Source organism: Dendrobium catenatum, unplaced genomic scaffold (assembly GCF_001605985.2).
Source record: "Dendrobium catenatum unplaced genomic scaffold, ASM160598v2 fragScaff_scaffold_30, whole genome shotgun sequence".
Taxonomy (NCBI): domain Eukaryota; kingdom Viridiplantae; phylum Streptophyta; class Magnoliopsida; order Asparagales; family Orchidaceae; genus Dendrobium; species Dendrobium catenatum.
Window position 1 is genome coordinate 697,918 of NW_021318492.1, and position 25,996 is coordinate 723,913.

At 38.2% G+C, this 25,996-nt stretch overlaps 1 protein-coding gene across 1 annotated transcript; it reads left to right on the forward strand.

The window, feature by feature from the left end:
• The first annotated feature begins 54 nt into the window (after positions 1 to 54).
• On the forward strand, positions 55 to 25,996 carry LOC110103721 (protease 2). Its single transcript, XM_020832532.2, has 12 exons — positions 55 to 131; positions 369 to 639; positions 1,532 to 1,812; positions 1,905 to 2,099; positions 2,508 to 2,854; positions 3,032 to 3,323; positions 10,197 to 10,355; positions 23,015 to 23,380; positions 23,893 to 23,958; positions 24,681 to 24,729; positions 24,812 to 24,935; positions 25,658 to 25,996. Exons 1-12 carry the CDS (start codon positions 93 to 95, stop codon positions 25,737 to 25,739), a joined length of 2,271 nt encoding a protein of 756 aa, XP_020688191.1. The 5' UTR covers positions 55 to 92; the 3' UTR covers positions 25,740 to 25,996.

Sequence of the window (25,996 nt, forward strand, 5' to 3'; positions counted from 1 at the left end):
CTTTTTGGGTCGTGCCAAATATTGACACCCATAACCAGGACTTTGCCCATTATATTTCATTCTTTATATATTTATAATTAAGTGACAATAAAATGCCCCGCCTTGCCGGATTGACGCTCTTCCCCTTGCTTCTAAGGGCATCTCCAACCGAAAACTTCATTTTTCACGGCAAAGTAACTCAAAAACTCCAAAATGGCGCGGGATGCTCCAATCGAACGTCATTTTAGGTGTTTTTGAGAAGGTAACGATCGCTCTCCCTTTCGCGCGTTTTTCGGGTTGAGAGAAAAAATGGCGTGACTGAACAGTGCGACGCCAACTGTTCACCTGTGATTAAATGGCGAAAATTTTAGCGTTCGGTTGGAGATGCCCTAACAGGCCGGTTCCTCCTCTCTCATCCGCCGCCTCTCGCTGCCGCTGCCAATTTCGAGTCCGAGTACGCTAGACGCAGTACGGCAGCTGTACGATTGTTCAGCTCTATGGCGGAGGCGCCGGTGGCGAGAAAGGTGAAGCACGAAATGGAGATGTTTGGCGATGTCCGTGTCGACGATTACTACTGGCTCCGAGACGACTCTCGTTCGAATCCTGAGGTTCTCTCCTACCTCAAGGCGGAGAACGATTACACCAATCAAGTAACGTCGAGTGAGCTCCAGGCCATCATTTTTTTCAAGTTTCACTTAATGCAACGGGAAATTAAATTTTGTATGTTGTGAATGCTGTTTTTTACCCGATGTTTGTAAGGGAAAACGGGGCTTCTTATCAGTTAAAGTGGGCACGATTTTTTTGCTTTCTAATTCTTTTTTGTTTATTTGCCATTTCAATTGATGTGGGTCAAAGTTCTGCCGAGGTGCGTTTTGGATTTAAATGACTGTGAATCAACGAGGGTGAATTTGTTGAATCCCTGATGAGTTAATACTAATCCTCTTGCTTAGGTTACTTTTAGAATTTAAAAGAATCTTTTGAAAAGAATATTTATTAATATTATTATTATTTTTAAACTTGAATATGCACGGTAAAAATTCAAGCTTTACCATAGAGAAATGTTTTATTCCCTGAAAATTCTTATTTTTTATTTTTTGGTTGGTTTTTTAGATTTGTTTGGGGAATGTTGCAATACTCTTTGCACCATTTTTACAAAATTGCTTTTTACTTGTCCTGGACATGATCCTTTGGCTACTGCGGCAGATTAATGTCATGATTTTACCAGTAAAGAAACAAGTGATGGGAACGTGGCTTGATGAAGTGAAATTCAGTAGCCTTATTTGTGCAAAGGAATTTTAAAGAAAATGCTAAACTATGTAGAAGATTTGATCATTTGTTAAATTTTTAATAAACTACTAATCAGTTCTGTAAATTTTATAGCTTTTTTATTTTGGAGTATGACATTTCTTCAACTATTCTAATTTTTTATTCAACCAGACACTCCCCCACACCCATGCTGATGCTGCCGCTGCCGCTGCCGCCACCACTACACACACATATAATTCTTCTCTTTTAGTTCGATATGCTAACATTTAAACGTGTTCAATTCTAGGTGTAAAACAGTTTGAGGATGAGTTATATGCTGAGATAAGAGCAAGAATCAAGGAAGATGATATCTCAGCACCTATTCGGAGAGGGCCATATTATTATTATGAGAGAACTTTGCAGGGAAAAGAATATGTTCAGCATTGCAGGCGTCTTATCACTAATGGAACTTCTGCTTCTGTGCATGATGTTATGCCCATGGGACCTGAAGCACCTAAGGAGCATGTTATCCTAGATGAGAACATCAAGGCTCAAGGCCATGATTATTATAGCATCGAGGCTTTTAAAGTAATTCTTGGCCGTTTTAGCATTTAGTTGCAGACTTGCAGTTTCTTTTTCCTTCATGTTCATGTTTCCAATTATTGTACTTGTGTTTACAGGCTAGCCCGAATAATAAACTTGTAGCTTACGCTGAAGACACTAAAGGTGATGAGATCTATACTATTTTCGTGATTGATGCTGATAAAGGTACTGTTGTTGGCGATCCGTTGAAAGGAGCAACTTCATATGTAGAATGGGCAGGGAATGAGACACTAGTTTACATTACAATGGATGAAATCCTTCGTCCTGACAAGGTTACATTCTTGGCATTTAAAGTTATTCTGCAATGATTTAGCCTTCGTTTGGGACAGCTTTTTTATTGTTTCTTGAAGCAATTTTTTAGTATAAAAATTAAAATTTTTATACTAGAAAGCTGCTTCAAGGAGCAGTAAAAAAGCCATCCCAAACGAAGCCTTAATTGGATGGTTGATGCTTGATGCTTGCATAATGTGCTTGTAACTTTTTGGTAGAATGCACTTTATCAACTGCAATGTTACTATATAGAATATAGTGATTTTTTTTCTTTAAACCGTTGAATGAAAGCAAACGCCATTACATGAGATATCACTTTTTCCTCCGTCACTTCTCCAAAATTTAGCCATTTAGAATGCTTTCCCTGTCTGCTGGATTACTCAAGTCTAATGTCAATTATACTTTTGTAGGTATGGTCTCATAAATTATTGTCAGAACAGTCAAGTGATCAGTGCCTCTACCATGAGAAAGATGATATGTTTTCTGTCGATCTCCAAGCTTCTGAAAGCAAACAATACCTGTTTGTTGGATCTGAAAGTAAAAATACACGGTTTATCTATTATCTAGACATTTACAACCTAGAAGGTGGGCTTACGACTTTGACTCCTCGTGTTTATGGTATTGATACCTCAGCAAGTCACCGTGGAAATCATTTTTTTATCAAGAGAAGAAGTGAAGAGTTCTATAATTCTGAATTAGTTTATTGTCCAGTGGACAAACCATCTGAAACAAAAGTTTTGATTCCACATCGAGAAAGGTAGTTTTATAATACAAATAAATTTCCTTAGAGTTTAGTGTGCTATATGTTAATCCCCTCTTTTTATATGGTTAAATTAGGAAAATCAGTATGCTAGTTGATTTCATGAAGAAACTAATTGGAGTATAGTCCAATGCTCTTTAGTCAAAATATTGATGAATAGTTACTATTTTTCAGGGTGAAAATTGAAGATTTTAAACTTTTTATCGGTCATGTTGCTGTTTATGAGAGGGAGAATGGCTTACCAAAAGTGACTGTATATAACCTTCCATCAATAGGAGAAGCAATTGGAGTGCTCCAAGAGGGTCGCGCAGTTGATTTTGTTGATTCTATATACTCTGTGGAACCTACAGAATCACAGTTTTCTTCCAACATTTTACGCTTTTCCTATAGTTCAATGAAAACGCCTACATCTGTTTATGATTATGATATGAATTTAGGCATCTCTGTTCTGAAGAAGATGCAGCCGGTAAAGTATATGAGAAGATTATTCTTTGATTTTTCTATACTTTTGAGCTTATTTAATTCATGAGCACTTACTAGTTTTTTAAGTGTTTTCTCCCATATTAAATTTGATAAGAACACCAGATAAATGAGAAGTTTTATGAAAACATCTTTCTTCATAAAAATGCTACATAACTATTCATTGAGACGACCCGAATAGCTGGATTAAGGCAAATAATGATGGTTATCATTAGTGTTTTACATACCAGCAATTTGCATCCTTCGTATTTTGAGAGCAAATCCACACTGAATTTTCATGTTGAATCAACATATTTATTAAATAATGAGTTAACAATCGTCTAAGTTGTTCCAAGTCTTCTTGATCATAAAATTTGAACGTTTGATAAAGCTTATTTAGATCTGATTTTTTAATTTAATAATTTTAATTACATGCTAACCCATCATCCTTAGTAGACATATACTAACTATCTGGAATTTTAACTCTATTTTTCACACATTTTAATACTGTTTCTAACTATTTGATGTTTAGCCTACCTTTTTCTTCCTAGCTTTTTATTTTTTTGCATTCTTCTCATCTTATCTGTGAATCTTCTACCTCCCTTTATTTATGTTCAACCTTCTTAGTCTGATATTAACTATTATCTTGAATGTGTACTTCGTCCTCCATCACTCAAATAACTATTCTCAATCTTGTTTATCTTTATATGTAATTGTTGAGATCAACTTTATAGGTGGACCTAGATAAGAAGGTCATCTTTTTTTTTTTTAGCATGTTCCGATGTATTTTTTATTCTACTATCATGTAATAAAGTCTATGGAGTATGGATGGAAGTTGTTGTTGATCTCTGTGGCAAATAAAAAAAAGAGAGCCAAATAAAAAATACCAGCCTCTGCTCAAATCCTGTATTGTCGGATGCCCATGCCCTGTACATTCGGTGTCGTTTCGAACAATGCACGCACAAATTGGCCTCGATCCTCACGTTCTTGTCTCCCGTTCTTGTTAAGACAACACGAACAAAGCCTTTGACTCTCCTATTTTTTCGCTCATAATAGCCCTCCTAGCTCGAATATATTGTAGTCCTCTGTAGCCATCTTCCTCAAGCCAATGCCAAGACCTTCCTAGCCAGTCAAAGACACTTCAATCTTCCAATCCCTTGGCTTCGTCTACTACCACCCGCCGAACCACGCTCGACCAACCGACCTCTTCTTCACTGTTGCACCGACCTCCTATACGCTATTAGCCTGCGATCGAGCTCGTTCCGATCTCGTAAGACCTTGCCCAATCGCACGTAGCTTCGATCCTTTCATCCGTCTCCTCCTCACAACAACCTCTCGATCTCCTTCCAATTGCACAAAGACCCGACCACTTCATCCTGCAAGCCGGCTTCGATCCGACCTAGATCCCGATCTACCTGCTTCATTTGCAACCCATCTCCCTCACAGTGCCGATCACAGACGAAGCCCTCGACCGACCCTACATGATCTCGACTGTGCCTAAGCCTTCGACAGATCCAATCCCTCCTCCCTCTACCCAGATCCAATCCCTCCTCCCTCTACCTAGATCCAATCCCTCCTCCCTCGATCCCGCCGAACCTCACACAAATCCCTTCATCCAGTCATTCGTGACCCTAGCCGATGCCAACCCCACAACTTCAATCTCATTTCCCTCACTTTGGTTCACTAAACCGAGCTCGTCATACCTTCCTTCTTGCAAGCCAAACTTCTTCTCACATATAGAGCCGTCGAACCCCCCTCCAACCCGTCAACTGAACCAGCTGAACTCACCCACTTCCTCGTGCTTTGAACCCACCAGTTACCTGATTCCCAACTCACATCCAATTCAATTAGAATACTCATGGTAAACTCTTTTTGTTATTGTTAGTTAGCTAATAATTATTATTAATAACAAAGATTATTATTATTATATAATAAAAAAGTAGGAAATATAATAAAAGAAAGATATTTTTGTACACACTAGCCCTTGACGTCGTCGTCACCACTTCTCCCATGCAAGGTATAATGTTCCAAAGATCCTGCTTTCGGCGCTTGTGCGCACCGAAAAATCACCATTCACCCATACATGTTTTTCTCTAGCGTGGTGGGAGGAAACCCGATGCGGTGCTTATCGCGAGGCAGGTAGTCCCTGCACACGCTTTTTCCTAGTGTGACAGGGACAACTTTAAGTAACTGTGCGAGCCTCAATGTCGGCAGGGAAAAAGCTGTGCATTTTGAACAGGTATTCCTGAAGACCCATATATGTCTTTCTCTGACGTGGTGGGATTGAAGACCATAGTCGCGGTGTCCTCTGATGCATATTTTACACATTTTTTTCTAGCATGGTGGGAAGGCCCCGCTCCCAAGAATTCTCCTGAACCGGGGAGACGCTGGGAAGTTGCTAGATTTTTTATCAAATAGAGGATTTAAATTAACAATAGGGGACTGAATTTATCGATTATTGGACAACCACAGGGGGCTTAAACTGAAACTACAATTACATGGAACAAAACTCGATGCCTAAGACCAAAACCTATAATTCAAAAAATAACAAAAAAACACACAAGCATGAGACGTACGATGAATGGAACTTTGAGTATTAAACAAGGGTGATACACTATCTAATTGCAAGCCAAAGCGAACAAGCGCTGCAAATCAAATGAGGATATGGCAATCAATTATAATACGTGTATCAGCCAAGCAAGCTAACATATCACTTTTCTGTGAATGAAAGAGGCTGATGTACATGGCAGTGTGCTTGCGAGCGACTGGCAAGAAGCTTATGAGTGATCATGGGGAATAGTTTGGGGTGGGTGGGGGGGATACAAATGAACATGAAAGCTCACTAGCCAACATGTACGGAGAAGTTGACAATGAATGCAAATACTTACTGGTGACGGTGGAAGAATTGTTACGTACACAATGCCACAATGGTATACCTACGAATGACAACCAACAAAAGGCAATGAATGTAAGAAAATTCCTACATCCAATGCTAATCAATAGGCAAATGAATATGCTATTCTCCTATGAACATAAGATCAATAAGCAATGAACACATCAATGTACCTACAAATAGTATGTCTCATGCAAAATATATAACCAGCACACATTCAATGCTATGACATTCCTACAATCAATGTAGAAGGTGGCAATTCACCTGCAAGCAACATTGGTGGATACGCTGCAGATTTGATGAGTCCTATGCGAACACAGGCAATATATTTTGCACGTTATATGTGAACTAGTGCAGAAGGACTACAACAAATGCAAACACCTATGAGCCGTAGGAGACTCGTTAGGTATACAACATGCCATTTACAAGCAAGATGCAGAAGAAATATTATAAAATCCAGTGTCTATAAGTGGCACTAGAAGATTTATGTTCAACGTAGTTCACCCGCAGATAAAAATGAAAGCCCCACAATGCATACAAAAGTCTTGCATGCAAGTTTTGATAGTAAATGTGCTGTGGGACTACAACAAATGCAAGCGTCTACGAGCCATTGCAGGAGACTTGTTAGTGCACAATAGTCTACCTGCATAAAGCAGCAAATGACTGACAGCGAGGGTTACGCCACCGGATCCGCAACATCCATGCAAGTGGACAGAAGGTGTCCACAGGCTTCTAAATAGGACTTTGCACACTTGCAAGCGTTTGACATTTACATAATATATTATTACAAAATACCCTTATGCATCGAAACACGTGCTGACACATAAATAAATAAATAAATAAATAAATATATATATATATATAATGTGTAGGGTGTATCATACAAATACGTTATTCAGCACGCAAGGTATATTATGCATATGCATGCTGCGACATCATGTAAATATGCCATTCAGTACGCAAGGCATCATGCTGCAGTTGCGCATCACACTAAAATGCAAATACACCATGTGCAACATGTAAAATTCAATATACATGCATACACACGAATACATTATGTATTACATGAGGACGTCAAATTATCACTCAGGTGTATTATGCAAGCAAAATGGCAAGTATGAATGCATTATTCATAAATATCATGCATATACATCCCATGCCACATTAGTGTAGTAGGTCACTACGTTGCATATCAAGTACATCGTGTAAGATGCAAATGCATATGCCAACATACATGATACATGTAGATGTGTTGCATACGTCTATTGTATACGCATGACAACGTCCATATGAACACGTCATGCAAAATGCAAATGTGTACGCCAATATACATGCATATATGTAGATACATAAATGCACATATAAGTATATTAATATAGAGATGAAAGCATGGTTATGTGTGCGAATATGCATGTTGGTCATAAATATCTGCATACAGACAACCACTATACAAACATATTATGCAAAATACATATAAAAGCATACACATTCATGGGTCCCGACGAGCGTGTTATAAGCAGACACATGACGTCTGAGGATGCTGCATGGGTCAAACATGAATCCAAATTCGATCATGATCTTTCTACATGGTTGGATAAGAGTCGACACGGTTCGAACCATAAAACAAATATATGGTCATGTTGTTGACCGGGATATTTATTTTATACATTCATATTAGGCCTTCAAGGTCTATTACATGAAAAATTTATTGACAATGGTAAACAGCTGACAACGAACCCGATCCTTTTATGTGGGTAGGTAGGAGTTGACACGGTTCGTCTATCAAATAATTATACGGTCACATTGTCGACTAAAATATTTATTTTATACATTCATATTAGGCCTTCAAGGCCCTCAACAAGAAAAATTTATTAACGAAGGCACATCTTATAACGAACTCGATTCTCTGTCATTAAGTAGACAAAGTTGGTAAGGTTCAACCAACAAAATGAATTGCTCATAAATACCTCGATAATGGCCGTGTTGGCATAAAATCTCAACCGGAGGGGACCAAAAACATTAAAAAATGCCTCCCCGAATACCTAAATTCTCATAAAAATTCAAAATTCCAAAAATATTATAATGTCAAAATATTTAAAATTGAAATAAATCATTAAATACTTAAAGCAAAATTCATCCACTATCCGCAATAGTTTGTTGAGGTGGATTAATTTGAAAATCACTTCAGCTTACAAAGAGTAAATGTCTGGTCGAGAATATCACTAGGATTCATTCTCAATATGTCTTTTGCCAGTAAGGACGTGTCACATGTTCTCTAACCGGTGATTTCGCCGCCAAATAATACCACACTGATGGTTGCGCTGCTAAATGACACTCAGGAAAACGGTTATGACCGGGACCCTTTGTACCGGGTGATTTTGCTGCCAAATGGCGCAACTAACTTAAGGTCATCGTCAGAGCCCGTATGCTCCTCAATGGCTTCAAATCCTTAAGATATGAATTAATATGATATAATTGATACAGCACAAAGCCCTCTGTTAGCCAAGGTGGATTCAAATTTATCTCCTTAGACAAATATTCACCTAGGTTTATAAGGTACCTTTGGACGAAGCAACCCATAGTTGCTGACAAGGATTCTTTTGTAAGATTGGCTCGACTACCTCCTTTGACTAAGTAGACTCAGGACTACGATGACCCGAGACGACGGAACCATGGAATCATGATCGGGTCTATCATCACTCCCCGCATCATCCGCTTTAAGTGTAAGGTGGTAAAATTTCAATTTTAAATGTTAAGTTTTAAATACCTAAACATGCTCCTACCATACTCTAGATACCACATATCTATTTGACGACTAGCTTTAATCGAAAGTTCTATCTCGTTATCGGGAGGGATAATTAACTATAGGGGCTTGCGCCTATAAACCTGAACTTAGATCATAAAGTCCTCGCAAAATGAGGGCAAAATCTCTGGATAATGACTTATCTACAAACCCAATATGCCTTGGAACTTGAGCATTAAAACTCTCCTCGACGACCCCATAAGAAAAGAAAGAAAGGGGTCCGCGGAGAGGCCAAGGCGCAAATTTTCGGAGCCCACGGTTGTTTAAAATTATTTGTACATAATAGTAGGGTTAACACCTTACATTAACTAATGATAAATGAAGATTCATAAAGCCAACCCCGAATAGTTGGGAGAAGGCTAATAATGATGATGAATAAAATATGAAATATAATCCCTGAAAAACATTTTAATTTTTTTTTTAAATGCTGTAGTTTATGCAAATAACTATGTACCCTCGTTTAAAGATTTGTCTTAAATCCTTTGACTCAATCCATTCATACAGTTTATAAAAGGTTGGAATTTTTTTTACTTCTCTTGTCAGATTAAATAGAGCATTTTTAATTTTGTTTTATATATTGTTTATGCACACTATAGATGTGTTCGAGTGTCTTGCATGCTATTCTAGATATTGATGGATTTGGATGGTCCTAGGTTGTGAGAAAAATAGTCATAGCTAGCATTTGCTGATATTTCTACATGGAAAAAAGGTAAAAATTATGATCATTTTACGAAGTTCGCAAAAATCATGAGATGTCGCCAACAGAAAACAAAATTCAAGTCCTTCCTTTGGAGGGTAGGAGAAAGCCTTATCATAGACTAACATCAAGCAAGCGTAGGTGCTTGCAATGTACTAAAAATGAATCTTTTGACTAATGTGGATGAAATTTCAGTGCTATTTAGATATCTTAACTATAAGAAGTCCTATAGCATGTGACTTCAGTGTTCTTGTTATCTATTGGATATTTTTTTGATAATCATAGTTATGAAAAGTGGCTATATCAGGCCAAACTTTAGTGGAATTGAACAGTTTGCTAGCACCTTTATTTGTGAATGTTTGACTAACCAATATACATAACTTTGCATTATTGGGTCAAATTATTTTTTTGTTTTGATATATTATTTGCTGATACTCATACAAATTTAACAGAGTAATTGCATCGACTTTTTCCTATCCTATCTCAGGTATTAGGCGGTTTTGAGTCATCGGATTATTCGACCAAGAGAGAATGGGCTGTCGCTTCAGATGGTACCAAGGTCCCTATTTCAATTCTATATAAAAAGAACCTTGTGAAGCTTGATGGATCTGATCCTTTATTACTCTATGGCTATGGCTCATATGAGGTAATATGTGATTTTAATTTTTTTGGTATTAGTTAGAGCTTAGAAATCCTTTTAACAATTAATATGTGGACAATATATCTAGGCACTTTAGAGTGTTGGCACTCAAATTTCGACGTTTTAACTAAGTTTATCCTTTTATGACGATGCTTTGGCACTGAATGATTTGCATTGTACATCTTTTTTTCTTAATTGAATCAGCTTTGATTGTTTCTTTAACAGAAAGTAGACTGAGCCTTATGCATTTTTAGGATTATTTTTTGTGTTTAGGACTTATCATTAAAACACTTGGCTTAGCTTGTGTAATTTATTTTACCTAATTAATGACACTCATCATTAAACTCTAAAAAAAATTGAGGTCAAAATATTTAATCATGTTACATTGTTTGAATCAAATTCAAACAAATAGCCCAGCTCTATTATGGGACACAAAATCACTTGATTTATCGCTCGTGCCTCTTAAGCTCTAAGCTATAGGTGCCCGCTTTATCTTGTAGTCCCAAAGCTACAGGTTCATATTATCCATTCTTTTAGTTGACCCAATCAAGCAAATGATCCCTTAGCTTGGGCTCATAAGTTTTAGCTTCTTTTGTTCACTCAAATCAAATAGGAGCTCCCTGTCAACGCTGGTCTTGTCATCAAAAACTTCAACGGATCAATATTTGAAATCAACATAATTTTATGAGATAGCATGTAGTGGCGGAACTTCTAGACTGTGAAAATCAATGCCATACAATGTTTCTCAATTGGGGAATAACATATTTAAGCTCCAATCAACCTGTTCTAGTTCGGACTCACTTCTCAGAATCGAGTTCAAACTCGGCTCGAAGCTTGTCGAGCTTCTCGGACATCTGTTCGAGCTCGTTTAAAAAAAATTGTTCGAACTCGGGCTCGTGTTCGCATACGAGCTCGTTTATTTAGCGGCTCGTTTGACAAAGCGAGCTGCTCTCTAGAGCCTCCAGCCGAGAGAAACCCAGCTAGCACCCAACCACCTGCCCACCTTTTGGGGTGTATGCAGTAGAATTTGTTTTTATAAAGCCTAATCATGAACCTCCAGGCGATGTGGGACTAAAGCGTTTACATTTTTTTTTTAAAACTGGGTGACGCCACGGAGGAGAGAGAGAGAGAGAGAGAGAGAGAGAGAGAGAGAGAGAGATGCAAGCGAAAAAAAAAAATACATAGAGAGAGGGCAGGAATATGAGGCGGGAGAAACTCAATATAATGTTAAATATATTATAACGTTATTATATATTATAATGTTAAATATATTATATTTAGAAAATAGTATTTATTCTAAATAGTAATATATATAAAACAATAATAACGTTATAATAGTTAAATAATGTTAAATATATTATAATGTTATTATAGTTAAATAATATAAAATATCATTTTAGTTAATATTTAAATATTTTTTTAATTAAATAAGGCATAATCGAGCTTTTTAATCGAGTTTCTTACGAGCATGTTCACGAGCACTAAACAATCTTGTTCGCGAACATAATCGAGCTGAACGTCAGGGTGTTCAAGTTTGTTTATTTAGCTATCGAGTATTGTCAAAGTTGTTCAAGCTTGTTCATTTACCTTATCGAACGAACATAAACGAGCCCTTATCAAGCTGAGCCACTAGTAGCTCGTCGAACGCTCGGTTCATTTGCAGCCCTAATTGTGGTCCATGCTCTTGATGATGAGGTCATCTACATAGTACTTGACCTTTTGATAAATCAACTCATCAAAGATGCACAACTTCGCCCACTGATATATATCAGCGGCGTTTTTCAGGCCAAAGGGCATAACCGTGTAGCAAAATATGCCGATGGGCGTTTTAAATGACGTATGATTTTCATTTTCAAAATCGGGTGAGCAAGGGGAGAGGGTCACGGTGGGCCCCATGGGCCCACTCACTTGAATCCTTGGGCATCAAGGGGGGCGGCCAGATTTTGGGGGGAAAATGGAGGGTGGATGATGGGGGGCAATTTAGGGATGAAGGGGAAGTTGTGAGATTGTATGAAAAGAGCCATTAGGGTTTATTTTGGGGGTCATCATGTGAAGTAAAGCTCTTTCTCATTTCCTTCTTGTTTTTAGGGTTTCTTTTGGGAGATTTGGTCCTTCTCGAAGTGGACTAGCTTTTTCTTGTGTTTCTCTTGAAGATTAATGCAAAGTTCTCTTGTTCTTCTTCTCATACTTCTTGTTTTGGTTTAACTTTGATTTGATGGAGAAATATCATCTTTGAAGGAAAATTAGGGCAAACCCTAATTTGTGAAACTTAAGGCGTATCAGTTTTTCAGAGCCCGAATCAGAGTCTCCCGAAGGTCTTTAGACATTACAAGGGCATCGTATATACTGAGTTGTGCTTGAATTTTTCTTAGATGAGATAAGATGTTAGAATCTATCCCCTTGGCTGAAGTGTCTTTTTTATGATCCTTGGCGATAAATAATCATTAACAATTATCTCGTTCTCTTTATCTTTATTTGGGATCCCCTTTTTTAGTGGAGACGACAGTATCTTGTCACTTCTCAACTGTACCTGGGTCACTTCATCTGGATCAAACTCGTTTAATGTGCATTTTCTTTAGAGTCGGCCATTGTCGCATTCGGAGATTCACTTGTAGACTCAGAATCGTCCTCCAATCTCACCTGCTCCTTTTGTGGCACTATATCAGGATATGAATCATCTTCATTTAAAAAATATAGATCATCTTCTGAACTGTAGTTCATTGGTGACACCATTAGATAAGATTCAGTGGCCGCTTCTTCAATGTATTATTTTCTTGTCAGTATTTTTGATGTCGCCGAATTGACTTAACATGTTTCCACATGAAGCAATTAATTATCTGCCTTTTCTTCCTTTTTTATCTATTTTAAGCTTTTTCTTGAAATCGGTGAGCTTAATAGGCCACCTCGCAGCCTGGTTATATTTGTCCAAACTGTCAATAGCCGTTTGATTGGCTATCTTTTTCTCCTTGGGCTTCTTCGATTTGGCTCTCTTCTTGGAAGACTTTGATTTTGTCTTACTAGCCTTTGATGAGCTAGCTTGACCAGGGTGCTGTTTGGAGGTGGATGCATGTGTGATAGGTAACCACTTTAAATTTAGCACTAGTTTATTAGGAGATTTTCACTTAACACCCAGAACTCCTTCCAACTACTTCAGCATTTTAGTTGTCTTCTTGGAGACCACAATCTCCCATTGTTTCTCTTGAATAGGTTCTTTTTTTATTAATTCTTTAGGTGGACGTATGGAAGAGGACGTGACCACCCAGGTGGTTTCTTTTCTGAGGACAAATTAACACATTATCTGACAACGTAAATTCTCCCATTATATATTTCTTCTCCAGCCAATCTTTAAAGACGTAGCAATTTTCAATTGGGTGTCTGATTGCCCGATAATACGGGCAATAATTCGGGTCGCCAATATGCTTAGGTTCTTTAGGCCTTCTATATTATGGCAATTCTAGACTGGCCTTGAGTGCTTATCAGAATAGTTTGACGACAATTTTCCTCTTGAATGAATATTCCTTATTCATTTTCTCTTTGAGGGATCAGAAAGTTCTACCACCAACTCTCATTGCTTGTCCTGGTCGCTCTCCTCCACTAGAGAAAGTCTGAGGCTCATCATTTCCCCCAAGAACTATTTTTGGCTGAGGGTTAGGATTATAGGCCTGTTTTGGCTTCTCCTCACACTACATTGGTTGTTTGCCTTTATCGACATTCTATATTGTCCGTTTGCTTTTGTCAACTTTATACGCCACATGTTTTATTTTATCAGGCCTGAAAAAGAACATGGAGTAGGCTTCACTCTTCTTAGCATTAGGGGCTTTTGCTTTTTTAGATTTATTAAAGTGACTTTCTAATTTTGATATGTTCAATTTTTAGACTTTGCAACCCTATCCAACAGATCTTTGAAGATAGTGATAGAAGCTATGCACAAGAATAGTAGCATTTTATCATATGTTTCCCATCAATTATTGAAATGTATGCTCCTCTTCCAACTGTCGTTTGCATTTTATACTGAGATTGTGCTAACGAGTTATGTATTTCGTACTGACTCGTCCTTCTTTCTTTTATTTAGGACGAGATCAATGAAGATAGTCTTCTCCGTTGTATCGACAAATTTTTTCACAAAAAAGGCTTCTAATTCCGCAAGCGCCTTTACGAAGGTTTGACAACTCAACATACCATTCGAAAGCCATTGCTGTCAAGCTGCTGACAAATTGCCGAAAAAGTAAGGCATAACTGCCTCCTGTATTCTCGCATTTTACTTTGAACTGCGTCAGGTGCTGTCTGTGATTATTATTGTCGTTGAAAGTATTGAACTTTGGAATAGAATATCCCTTCAGATACGACACATGGTCATATTCTAGTGGGTAAGGCCAATCTTTGCCTACCAACTTCTTCGCCTCTTAAGAAGCTATAATGAATTTAATTTTTTCACTGATTAAACCCTCTAGATGTCGGAGGAAGACACATGACCATGAATATGCTATTTGATATTGATAGATTCTTCTTGAGAAGACACATCACACCTTACCCGCGTAGGTAGATTCGTAGTTATAGTCATAATATAATTTTTTTGCGACTTTTTTACTGCCTTCAGGTACACCCTTCACTTCTAAAGTTTGGGGCACCTAATAATTTGGTGGATTTGCTGGAGCGCTGCTCGTAGCTTGATTAACAGGATGAGCTAGAGTAGGACCTACAAAAGTAGCCTTATGCATCATCTCGATCGTTGTCGTCATCTGAGTCATCATCTCAGACATTTTTTTCGTTCAATCGAGAGATTTCTTTATCCTTCGTCCTTATTTGTCGCCTCACTCGCCCCCTAATTTTTGCAAGTGTGATAGTTTTGGTGGCGAGGAGATTCTCATCAGCTTCATCTCCTTTTTCTGAGTGGCCACTTCGGCTGGCGACAGATCCAACCCTGTAGCGACGTTGGTTAATTTGTTTAGGTGACTGCAGTAGCCTATACTCATCATTATCGTCGTCATCATTGATATGACTTACCATATAAACCACTTTGACTTCCATAATATCCTCTTCATTCTCTTCTTCTTCTTATACTCGAATTTTTGGGCAGTGTGATGTAGACAAAAGGGGGGTCAACTCATGTCCAAAATAAATCAATTTTGGCTTCCCCCCGAGTTAACAAGTTCAATCAATTTGAGCTGAAATTTTAGCTCATTTATGAGCTGGTCTTTAGTTCATTTATTGAACTAAGGGTTAGCTCATTATTAGCTAATATTTTAATTCATAGTTATCTTTTATTTAATGAACTTTTTATTATAGTTTTTAATGTCTTCATTTAAGTTGTCACTTGGGTTTCCAAAAGGGCTTTTGGAATCCCAAGAAGTTGTTTGGTTTTTCCATGTGTGGCTCCTTGGCTTCTACCATGGGATTTAGTTTTTTTTGTGCCATTGCCCCTTGGAATTCCGGCCGGCTGCTGGTTTTCCGAGCCTGGGATGTTTCCCGTGGCTTTGGCGCCTTGGTTCCGTGCGGCCTCCTTGTCTCCCACGGTTGCTCCTTCGGTTCCTGGTCTTGGGCGGTTTTCCGTGATTAGCATGGGGGATTTCCATGCTTGTGATGTTTAGGTTCTTGTGAAAATTAATATTGTGTGTCCTTTTGTATTCCCCTTTCGTACCTATATATATGAGAGGTTTGTAATATTTTAAAATAGTTGAATGATATGTGATTTTTGGAAATATAAACCTGCGGGTTTCATGGAAAAGCTTGCGAGCTTTGTCCGTCTTCTTTCTCATCCCCTCCGGAAATCTTGCGAGCTCTTTCCAACCTTTCGTCTCGGCTTCTAATCTCTTTCGTCTCTCCGCAAGTGTCACTCCTCCTGTATCCCTCTTCTCTAAGTGAAGCAAGTTTAGGGTGTCTTTAATTGCGAGTCAAGTTTGTAAGACATTGTAATTTCTGTTTGTTTTTAATTTCTAAGTCGGTCTTAGATTTGAAATGTAAGAGTTTGTTCTTCCTCATCTTTAGTCCATTCTTCTATTTTAGTGTGTTAGCGGGTGTTCAGGTGGCTCATCTCTTTTGTGTGGGCGAGGGGTATAGGCTCCCTATATTTCTTGCCCCCACCAATTTGGTATCAAAGCAAGTTAGAAAGTCCTAGGTTGTATTTGTCAAGTTGTAGTTTGTCAAATTTTATTTTAGTTTGTTAAGTTTTTCGAGTCAAGTCATTTTGTTGTGAGTCTTTAAAAGAATTGTGAGTTTAGAGTTTTTTTTAGATTGAGTTTTTTTTAGTATTTTTGAGTCGTCTAAAAATATGAAAAAAAGACAAAAAAATCAAAGAGAACAAGTCCAATGAAATTGAAGATTCTATGGATAGGTGGATTCCATCAAAGTCAACACATCCTCTGGAATATGAACTGTACAAGCTTCGAGTATGGATGCATCTACGTACAGAAAGGTACATGAAGAAGAAGCAACGTTTACAAGATCAAATTCTGAAAGAACGAGATGAGATCATGCAGAAGTATAAAGATTTGATCAATAAATTGGATGCACAATATGCACCTCCTCAAGAGAAACCAGAACTGTCTCATCGAGAGATGAGTTCTTCAAGAAGGGGAGAATCTGATGTAGACAAAGGGGGGTCAACTCATGTTCAAAATAAATCAATTTTGGCTTCCCCCGAGTTTACAAGCTCAACCAATTTGAGCTGAAATTTTAGCTCATTTGTGAGCTGGTCTTTTGTTCATTTATTGAACTAAGGGTTAACTCATTATTAGCTAATATTTTAGTTCATAGTTATCTTTTATTTAATGAACTTTTTATTATAGTTTTTAATGTCTTCATTTAAGTTTTCTCTTTGGTTTCCAAAAGGGCTTTTGGAATCCCAAGAAGTTGTTTGGTTTTCCCATGTGTGGCTCCTTGGCTTACATCATGGGCTTTATTTTTTTTGTGCCATTGCCCCTTGGAATTCCGGCCGGCTGCTGGTTTTCCGAGCCTGGGATGTTTCCCGTGGCTGTGGCGCCTTGGTTCCGTGCGGCCTACTTGTCTTCCACGGCTGCTCCTTCGGTTCCTGGGCTTGGGCGGTTTTTCGTGATTAGCATGGGGGATTTCCATGCTTGTGATGTTTAGGTTCTTGTGAAAATTAATGTTGTGTGTCCTTTTGTATTCCCCTTTTATACCTATATATATGAGGGGCTTGTAATGTTTTAAAATAGTTGAATGATATTTGATTTTTGGAAATATAAACCTGCGGGTTACATGGAAAAGCTTGCGAGCTTTGTCCGTCTTCTTTCTCATCTCCTCAGGAAATCTTGCGAGCTCTTTCCAACCTTTCGTCTCGGCTTCTAACATCTTTCGTCTCTCCGCAAGTGCCATTCCACCTGTATCCCTCTTCTCTAAGTGAAGCAATTTTAGGGTGTCTTTAATTGCGAGTCGAGTTTGTAAGTCGTTGTAATTTCTGTTTGTTTTTAATTTCTAAGTCGGTCTTAGATTTGAAATGTAAGAGTTTGTTCTTCCTCATCTTTAGTCCATTCTTCTATTTTAGTGTGTTAGCGGGTGTTCGGGTGGCTCATCTCTTTTGTGTGGGCAAGGGGTATAGGCTCCCTATATTTCTTGCCCCCACCACAGTGTCACCACTGGATTTTTGGTTCATGCCTTGGATTAAATATTTCTTCGATCTGCGGATTTCGATTGAAATGGACTTCTTCCCTTGCCGGGATCCCCTGGAGGGTTCTTCAGGGTGTCGACCATCAAGGCGTCTGTCATCGTGAGCTATCTTTTGGACCCACTTTTGACGATTTTTATTGGCGGAGGCGGATCTACGGGAAACTACGCCGGATGTCACGCCATGTCTGATTCTTTATTCGTTCATCTTCTTTTTATGAGGCTTTGGCATCCATACTTGCTTACCTTTCTGCGGGGCCCTCTCCAAGTGTCACGTCTCGATGTGCTTCCACTGGAGCTTATTGTTGCTCTTCTCTTCTTTCTGCTGTCATGACAGATGATGGCCTTTCCCTTGAGAGGGTTTCTCCTGGCATCAATGACTAATGGCCTATGGAACTTCTTCTTCATTAACCCCATTTCTCCTTGACCATCTGCAGAACTCGGTACACTTTAGCGGACATAAGTTTGGGCTCCCTTGTCTTCTGAGGGGTCGGAGCTTGGGGTCGACGCTCCCAGAAGGATTTTTTGAGCTCACCGGAGGAGTTGTTTCTCTTTACCCACTTCAGATTAGCAAACCTGTTCTGAGTGGGAACATTTGTCTCTGGCTCTTCGGCCGACAAGTTGGAAGGATGGACAAACAGTGGTAGTTATTGAGCTCGCAACTTTTGTATTTCTTCTCCTCATCTGTCTTCTATTAAGGTTTCCACCATATGAGGAAGCTCTAGCTTCATACCTCATAAGTGCTATAGGTTCCATTGGCTAGGTGGTGGTGTTTGCAGTTATCACAAAAATCGTTCTTCCAGCAGTCGGGGTTTCCGACTGAGATAGTCTTTCGAAGACAGAAATTCTACCTTGGGGAATATCCCTGACAACGGCTCACGGCACTGGCGGATGCACACGGTGTATAGTTGTCCTATCAGAACGGGGCCTCCTGGTTGGCTCTTCAAAATTTACAGCATATACAGGGACGACCGCAGCCATTGCAGTAACTACTGTGAATTCAAAACAACCAAATTGGATGGTGGCTCAAGTGTTTTCAGTGTTGATAACGACATTTTCTAGCTAAATTATGGCTCCTCGTTCCAGTTGGACGGTGATCGGGGTGTCCTGCATTCCATTTTACATAAATGAAAGACACGGATTAGAAATCAAAATTTGATACATTACCCCACACATTCTTTCAAACTGTAGAGCTCACACAAAATAAATAATAGAAGCAGGTAAATTAAGTAGGATTACCCTACTTTTGAATTTCCAATGAATCTTATTAAAGATTGATTTTAGAAAATTGAAAAATTTAGCTCGTATTGACTTGTTGGTATTATGACCTATGAATGACTAGCTAGAGATGGAAAGTGAAACCAATCCCCAATGGAGTTACCAGAAATTTGTGGGCTCCGAAAATTTGCCCCCCAACCTCCTCTGCTCTTTCGGGAGAGTTTTAACTGATTAAGTTCCGGGGTAAATTTTTAGAAGGTAGATTGATTTTGAAATAAGACACTACCCAAAGATTTCGCCCTCATTTAGTAAGGACTTTATGATCCGAGTTCTCATTTCCTATAAGCGCAAGCCCCTATAGTTAATTACCCCTCCAGATACTGGAAGAGAAATTTTGATTAAGGCTAGTCATCATTCAGATACGTAACATATGATGTATAATAGTAGCATGGATTTTTGTATTTAAAAATTTGATATTTAAAGTTTGAAATTTCACCATCTTGCACTTAGAGTGGATGGTGGGCTGAGTGATGATGAGCCTGATCAAGGTCCTATGGTTCCGTTGTCCTGGTCTATCATGGTCCCTGGTCTACTTAGTCAGAGGAGGTAGTCGACCCAACCTGACAGAAGGATCCTTGTAGGCAGCCATGGGCTGCGTCGTTCAAGGGTACCTTGTAGACCCAGGGTGAATTTTTATCTAAAGGGACAAATTTGAATCCACCTTAGATAACAGAGGATTTTGTGCCCTATTAATTATATCATATTGATTCATATCTCAAGGATTTAATATCATTGGGAAGTATACGGGCTCTGGCCATAACTGTAATATAATGGTACTATTTGGCGACAAACCATCTAGTTCAGAGGGTCCCGGTCATAACAGTTTACTTGTGGTGCCATTTAGCTCCAAAACCAATAATGTGGTGCCATTTGATGGTGAAGCCACTGGTAGAGGACATGTGTTATGTCCCTACTAGCAAGAAACATATTGAGAATTAATCTTAGTGATATTCTTGACTAGACATTAGCTCTTGATGAGTTGAAGTAGTTTTTAGATTTGTTCACCTTGGCAAACTGTTGCGGAGGGTAGAGATGTATTTTTCTGTAAGTGTTTGATGATTATTTTTAATTTTAAATATCTTGATTTTGGGTGATTATTTGAAATCTTGGATTTTATGGACATTTGGGAGACATTTTGAATGTTTGCGGTCTCCTCCGGTTGAGATTTTCTATCAACCCAATCATCATCGGAGTAATGTTGTAATCACTTTAAAAGATTTTTACTTTGTTGAAGATTGAAAACATTGGAAAGTATAGTGTCTCTTCTGGTTAAGATAAACATTCGACACATCCATCATCGGGGTATATGGGTCATTTAAAAATATTAGTATTTTATGAATATTTGAGAGAATTTGAAAATATATGATCACCTCCGATTGAGGTAAACATTTAATATGACCACCATCGGAGAATTTATGGGCATTTTGTTTCATTGATTGAACCTTGTCGATTCTGTTTACTTTCCGACAGAGGATCGGGTTCATCGAAGGCTTTATGCCTTTATGAGCGAATTTTTCTTGTTATGGGCCTTGAAAGCCTAATATGAACTATAAACAAATATTCCAGTTGATACTGCACCCGCATATTAGTTTAACCGTTCGAACCATCTCGACTCCATATCCATTTCTTGACTCGATCTTAAGTTTATTTTTTGAACCACGTAGCATCTTCAGACGTTATGTATGTACTTACAACAAGCTCGTCGGGGCCCACGCAGGTATATGCTGTTATATGTATGCTGCATGTGCATTCATATGCATGCATAATACGATTTTTGACATACTGGAGGATGATTTTTGAAGTGCAATTACAGTGTCAAATGACAAACGGAGTGTAACTCTCTGCACATTGCAAATACATACGAGGAGGTCATTTTGGGGTGTTTTGCATTTTTAAATGGAGCTGGCTGTATAGGTGACTATTGCTACCAAATACGTAGGGTTTTATTTTGTTCCTTATTGATGCCTTATGTCCACGTATACAAATGTTGCAAATCCAATGGCATGGCGTCGCTCTTTAGGGATCCGAGATTTTTAGTACCGATTCCCTACTTTTGCTTACAGGTGAATCATAGTGTTACCATTCAACGTAGTCATGAGGTACTTCATTATTATGATATAGGCTCCCTTTTCTTATTCTTAGGGATATCATATCCATGAAGCAATCGATCCTTGATTAGACTTGTTAAGAACGTCCAAACGACATGATGTCGTTTTGTGTAGATGTCATCTAGTGAGACCAGAGGCTCGGCTAGTGCATCGTTAGATTGCTTTTTCTTCGACTCATCACAAGGTAGTCTCCTCGAAGCATGGACATGACAGAGTGTAAGGTCATCTTCGATGTCTCAACGACATTCTAGTATCTGACATGCATATGGTACATAGGAGCTTCTCCTACGTCTCCAAAATAGTGTATTTGAGAGACCCGTTCTATGTATTTATAATGCATATGTAGGACACCGGGCTGCGAGCCTTGCCCTCTGGATTTTCGCCCAAATAGCGCGTCATATTTTTGGTAGCCTCAATTATTTATTAAGAGATGATAGAATGAGATATCTTTTATTCTTCAACTGCTCATTCTTTGATTATATAGAATCATTAATAAAACCATTCAATTTCACGTGGTTAATGCCGTAATTGGGGGTTATAGCACAATGGGTCGTCTACTATTATTCGCAAGTGTCGCTACAGGTCTGTCATTTTCCACAGACAAGAAGTCGCATACACCTCAAGTTCTCAATCACTACTTGTTGGTACTTGCATAAATTATAGTTCTCATGTATTTTCTTGTTAACAACACATAATATGTTTGATGGGGTTTCCTATAGTGGTTTGTAGGTACTTGCATATGTTCCAAATCGGTCATCCCTGCTTGCAGAAGATAAGTGTCTTTGCATGGCATTGAATGGTAGATGACTGCAGGAGTGATATGACACCGTGTAGCTTGACGGGCTTCCTATAGTTGTTTGCAAGTGATGTATGTATTTATGTCCGTCGGGGATTTGTTGTACTCACAATATACCTACTGTTGTTATCCACAAATAGGTCATATCAACCATCTTCGCTTGCATTCAAATCAGTGAACTTATCTGATTTAATGTTGGACACCGGTTGAATTACATTTATCGTCAACTTTCTCATGCATGTTGGCTTTGTGTTCATAGGGGACTATCATGTACATATGCAAGCCGATTGAACTTGATTGATGGGAGATTATTACTTTCACCGCTTGTCCGCCATCATCATTCACAAACGGGATGGTGCATTTGCTTGTCAGCTAGCGATTGTTGATTGTAGGTAGACTACTTTCACCATAGCCTTCTTCCTTTCATTTCTTGTCGGCTGCATTATTCGTATATGATTGTGAGTAAATCACTATGTCATTGTCTCCTATAATTGCCTATGAATCAAGAGTGATGTTGATGATTGAGAAAGGGGCTGGAATGTGGCTTCCTGCTAAAGCTGAAGTTATTGTACTCTGGAAGCATGCCAACAGACACCTCTTTCGTTTTCCACTGTGTTGCAGGATATGAAGTCATATGACAGTTCTGCTAGGGGAGTTACCTAATCCTGCAAAGGAAATTTTCTTGGGTGAACTACAATCCCAAGTTCAGCCTTTGAAGTGAAAAAGAAATATTTTGGCTTGCATGATTCATATTGTTTTGCTGCATTAGCCACTTCTTTTGCTAGAGAAACGTGTTTAAGCCGTAAAATTGACTAGAAACCTAACCATATTTTGCATTGTTTAATGGTTTCTTTTGTTGACAGGCATGCATAGATCCCAGTTTCAAGGCGTCAAGATTGTCTTTGGTGGATAGGGGCTTTGTATACGCAATTGCTCACATTCGTGGAGGTGGTGAAATGGGAAGAAAGTGGTATGAAGATGGGAAGTTGCTGAAGAAAAGAAATACTTTTACTGATTTCATTGCCTGTGCAGAGTATTTGATAGAGAATAAATATTGCTCAAAAGAAATGCTATGCATCCATGGGAGAAGTGCTGGAGGCTTATTGATTGGTGCTGTCCTAAATATGCGCCCTGATTTGTTCAAGGCAGCTGTTGCAGGGGTTCCATTTGTTGATGTGCTGACAACAATGCTTGATCCAACAATTCCATTGACTACATCAGAGTGGGAGGTCATTTTTCTTACAAAATTCCTCCACATATCTAATGCAATATATTTAGGCTTTGTTTGGGATGGCTTTCTTTCTGCTTCTTGAAGCAGCTTTCTAGTTAAAAAATTAAAAATTTTGAACTAAAAATTTGTTTAAAGAAGCAGAAGGAAAGCCGTCCCAAACAAAGCCTTACTTTCCAAGTTAGATTCATGATTTGGCTGTCAACCCCATTAGATGCTTTTGTTAGGTTATTGAGTTCTTAGGAGGCCATGGAGTGACGAATCATGTTCTATTATTTCCTTCTGGCTTTCCTAATGCTGGTTAAATTTTCTTAGATTTTCTTCCTCTCACAAGGATAAGAAAACAATTCATTGGGAGATGTTAACCTCATTTTCTCATTTTTTGCTAATTTGTTGAATTTTTTTTCATTGGAATGTAAAATATTGTCCAAGCAAGAATATTAATCCCCAGTACATCTATTCAAATTAAATGAGTTTGGTACAAAAGCTTATTATTTTCAATTCTTGATGTAGGAATGGGGCGATCCTCGGAAGGAAGAATACTATTATTACATGAAATCCTATTCTCCAGTTGATAATGTGAGTGCGTGTAAGATTTTTGAAGACAAGTTCAATGATTTTATCTGGTTGTTGTGTCTGTTTACTTCTATAACTTTTTATTGATGATTCCCTTTATAAAACTTTTATGACAAACATTGATTCATTAACTATAAATTTAACTAGAAATTATGATCTTGTTCCCTCTAATACTTTCTAGCTGCTTCTAGTAATCTTTTAAAGATCTTGTTCCTTTTTGGCTGGCCACCAATTTTTCACATTTCTATGCTAACATATTTTTTAAACTGCCTTGTGTGGGATTAAATCCAACACTCCAACATGTCTTAGCAGTTGGTATGCAGGCTGCTATCATAGATCATGACTACTTGTAGCTTGTTAATACCCCAGTACGACTTTCTTCCTGCTTCTTAAAGCGGCTTTTTAGTACAAATTTTTTTAATTTTTGTACTAGAAAGCCACTTTAAGAAACAGGAAGAAAGCCGTCCCAAACGAAGCCTCGCTTGCTTGAACTGCAAAAGTTCTCGTATTTGTTATACATTTCATTATTCTCATTGTGCATGGTTTGTTACTGCCCAAGTACCTTTTTGGACTAACTTTACTTCTTTACTCAATCTCTGCATAGTTTCCTATAAATCTAACTTCATTAACCTGCTTCAATGCTACAAGATGTATGAATGTCTCTCTTGAACTACATAAAATTCAAGTTACTGTCTCTGAATTAATAGCATCTGTGCTATTTGTAGGTAAGGGCGCAAAATTACCCCAATATTCTTGTTACTGCTGGTTTGAATGGTATGCTTAACATTTCATTATCAATATAACGCTGCATTAGTTCGTTGTAGCTTTATCTTAGTTTTTTATAATGATGCGACAGATCCCCGAGTTTTGTACTCCGAACCGGCTAAATTTGTAGCTAAATTGAGAGCAACAAAGACTGATGATAATGTACTATTACTTAAATGTGAACTTGGTGCTGGACACTTCTCAAAATCAGGAAGGTAAATTGTTTTCCTTTTGAACGGGATACTTTTCATTCCTATTGATTGAATAAAATGCTTAGAACTTTACTATATGCACATTCTTGTGTATACAATTACTAGGGGTTCATTTTGTTACTTGTTGATAGAATATATGTTTTATAAAATGATGATTGAATATTCATTAATTTTGAGTTTTATCATCAAAATTCCTACCGATTTCTCTACATCTAATTAAATGATGGAATGGAATAAACTTATTATTTCTCAAAAAATATTTTCTAATTTGAAGTCCTTAGAAGTAACAAAAAATGTGCTTCGGATGACCGCACATTTTAATTCAACGGTTATCTTATAATTTTGGAGGAATGATTCAGCAATTATTATGTGTGGACGTCGAATGCTGTAAGGAGAGCTGTTTCAGAAATTATTTTGTGCGGACGCCGAACGCTGTCCTGAGACCAACTAGAATGAGCCATGTCAGTATCACGGCTCGGTACCGCTCGATACCGTGCTCGGTATTGCTGACGTGACTCATTCTAGTTGGTCTCTGAATGTAGAGTTGCGTTCGGCGTCCGCACAAAATAATTTCATGATTTTAACTTTTTGGCAGTTCTTACATTTTAAATCTTTCTTTCACTTCTGTTTGTGAAAGCCCAAAACGTGCAATTCTTGGTCTCAGTTTTGGTTCCTTTCAAGGTTCATCTTAAAGATTAATTATGCCTTTTTCTTGGTGGCTGTAGATTTGAGAAGCTGCAGGAAGATGCATTTACTTATGCTTTCATACTGAAGGCATTGGATTTGGCTCCACCTGTTTTGTCCTAGTGCTGCTATCCTTGGGCATAATTTGCTACAGTTTCTGCTTTTAAAAATTTTATTATTGTATGGCTCGTCCATGTTCTATTATTTGAGCTTCTGTGTGCAATTTGTTTACCATTTGTGATCCAACTAGTTGAGTTGGTTACCGTTGTAACACTTTTGCTGTGTATTTGGATGGTAGGGTTTGTAAAATTTGAGTTTTTTTATCAATAAGGTTATGCAAGACTGGTGGATGAATAAATATTGGGGATCACTTCTAATTA

What these genes read in the sequence shown, in the direction of transcription:
- LOC110103721 (XM_020832532.2), top strand. Translation starts at nt 93, where the DNA reads ATGCCCCGCCTTGCCGGATTGACGCTCTTCCCCTTGCTT. An exon ending in TTGATTCCACATCGAGAAAG is followed by an intron (nt 2,855 to 3,031) that starts GTAGTTTTATAA and finishes ACTATTTTTCAG; the next exon opens with GGTGAAAATTGAAGATTTTA. An exon ending in ATGGCTATGGCTCATATGAG is followed by an intron (nt 10,356 to 23,014) that starts GTAATATGTGAT and finishes TTTTGTTGACAG; the next exon opens with GCATGCATAGATCCCAGTTT.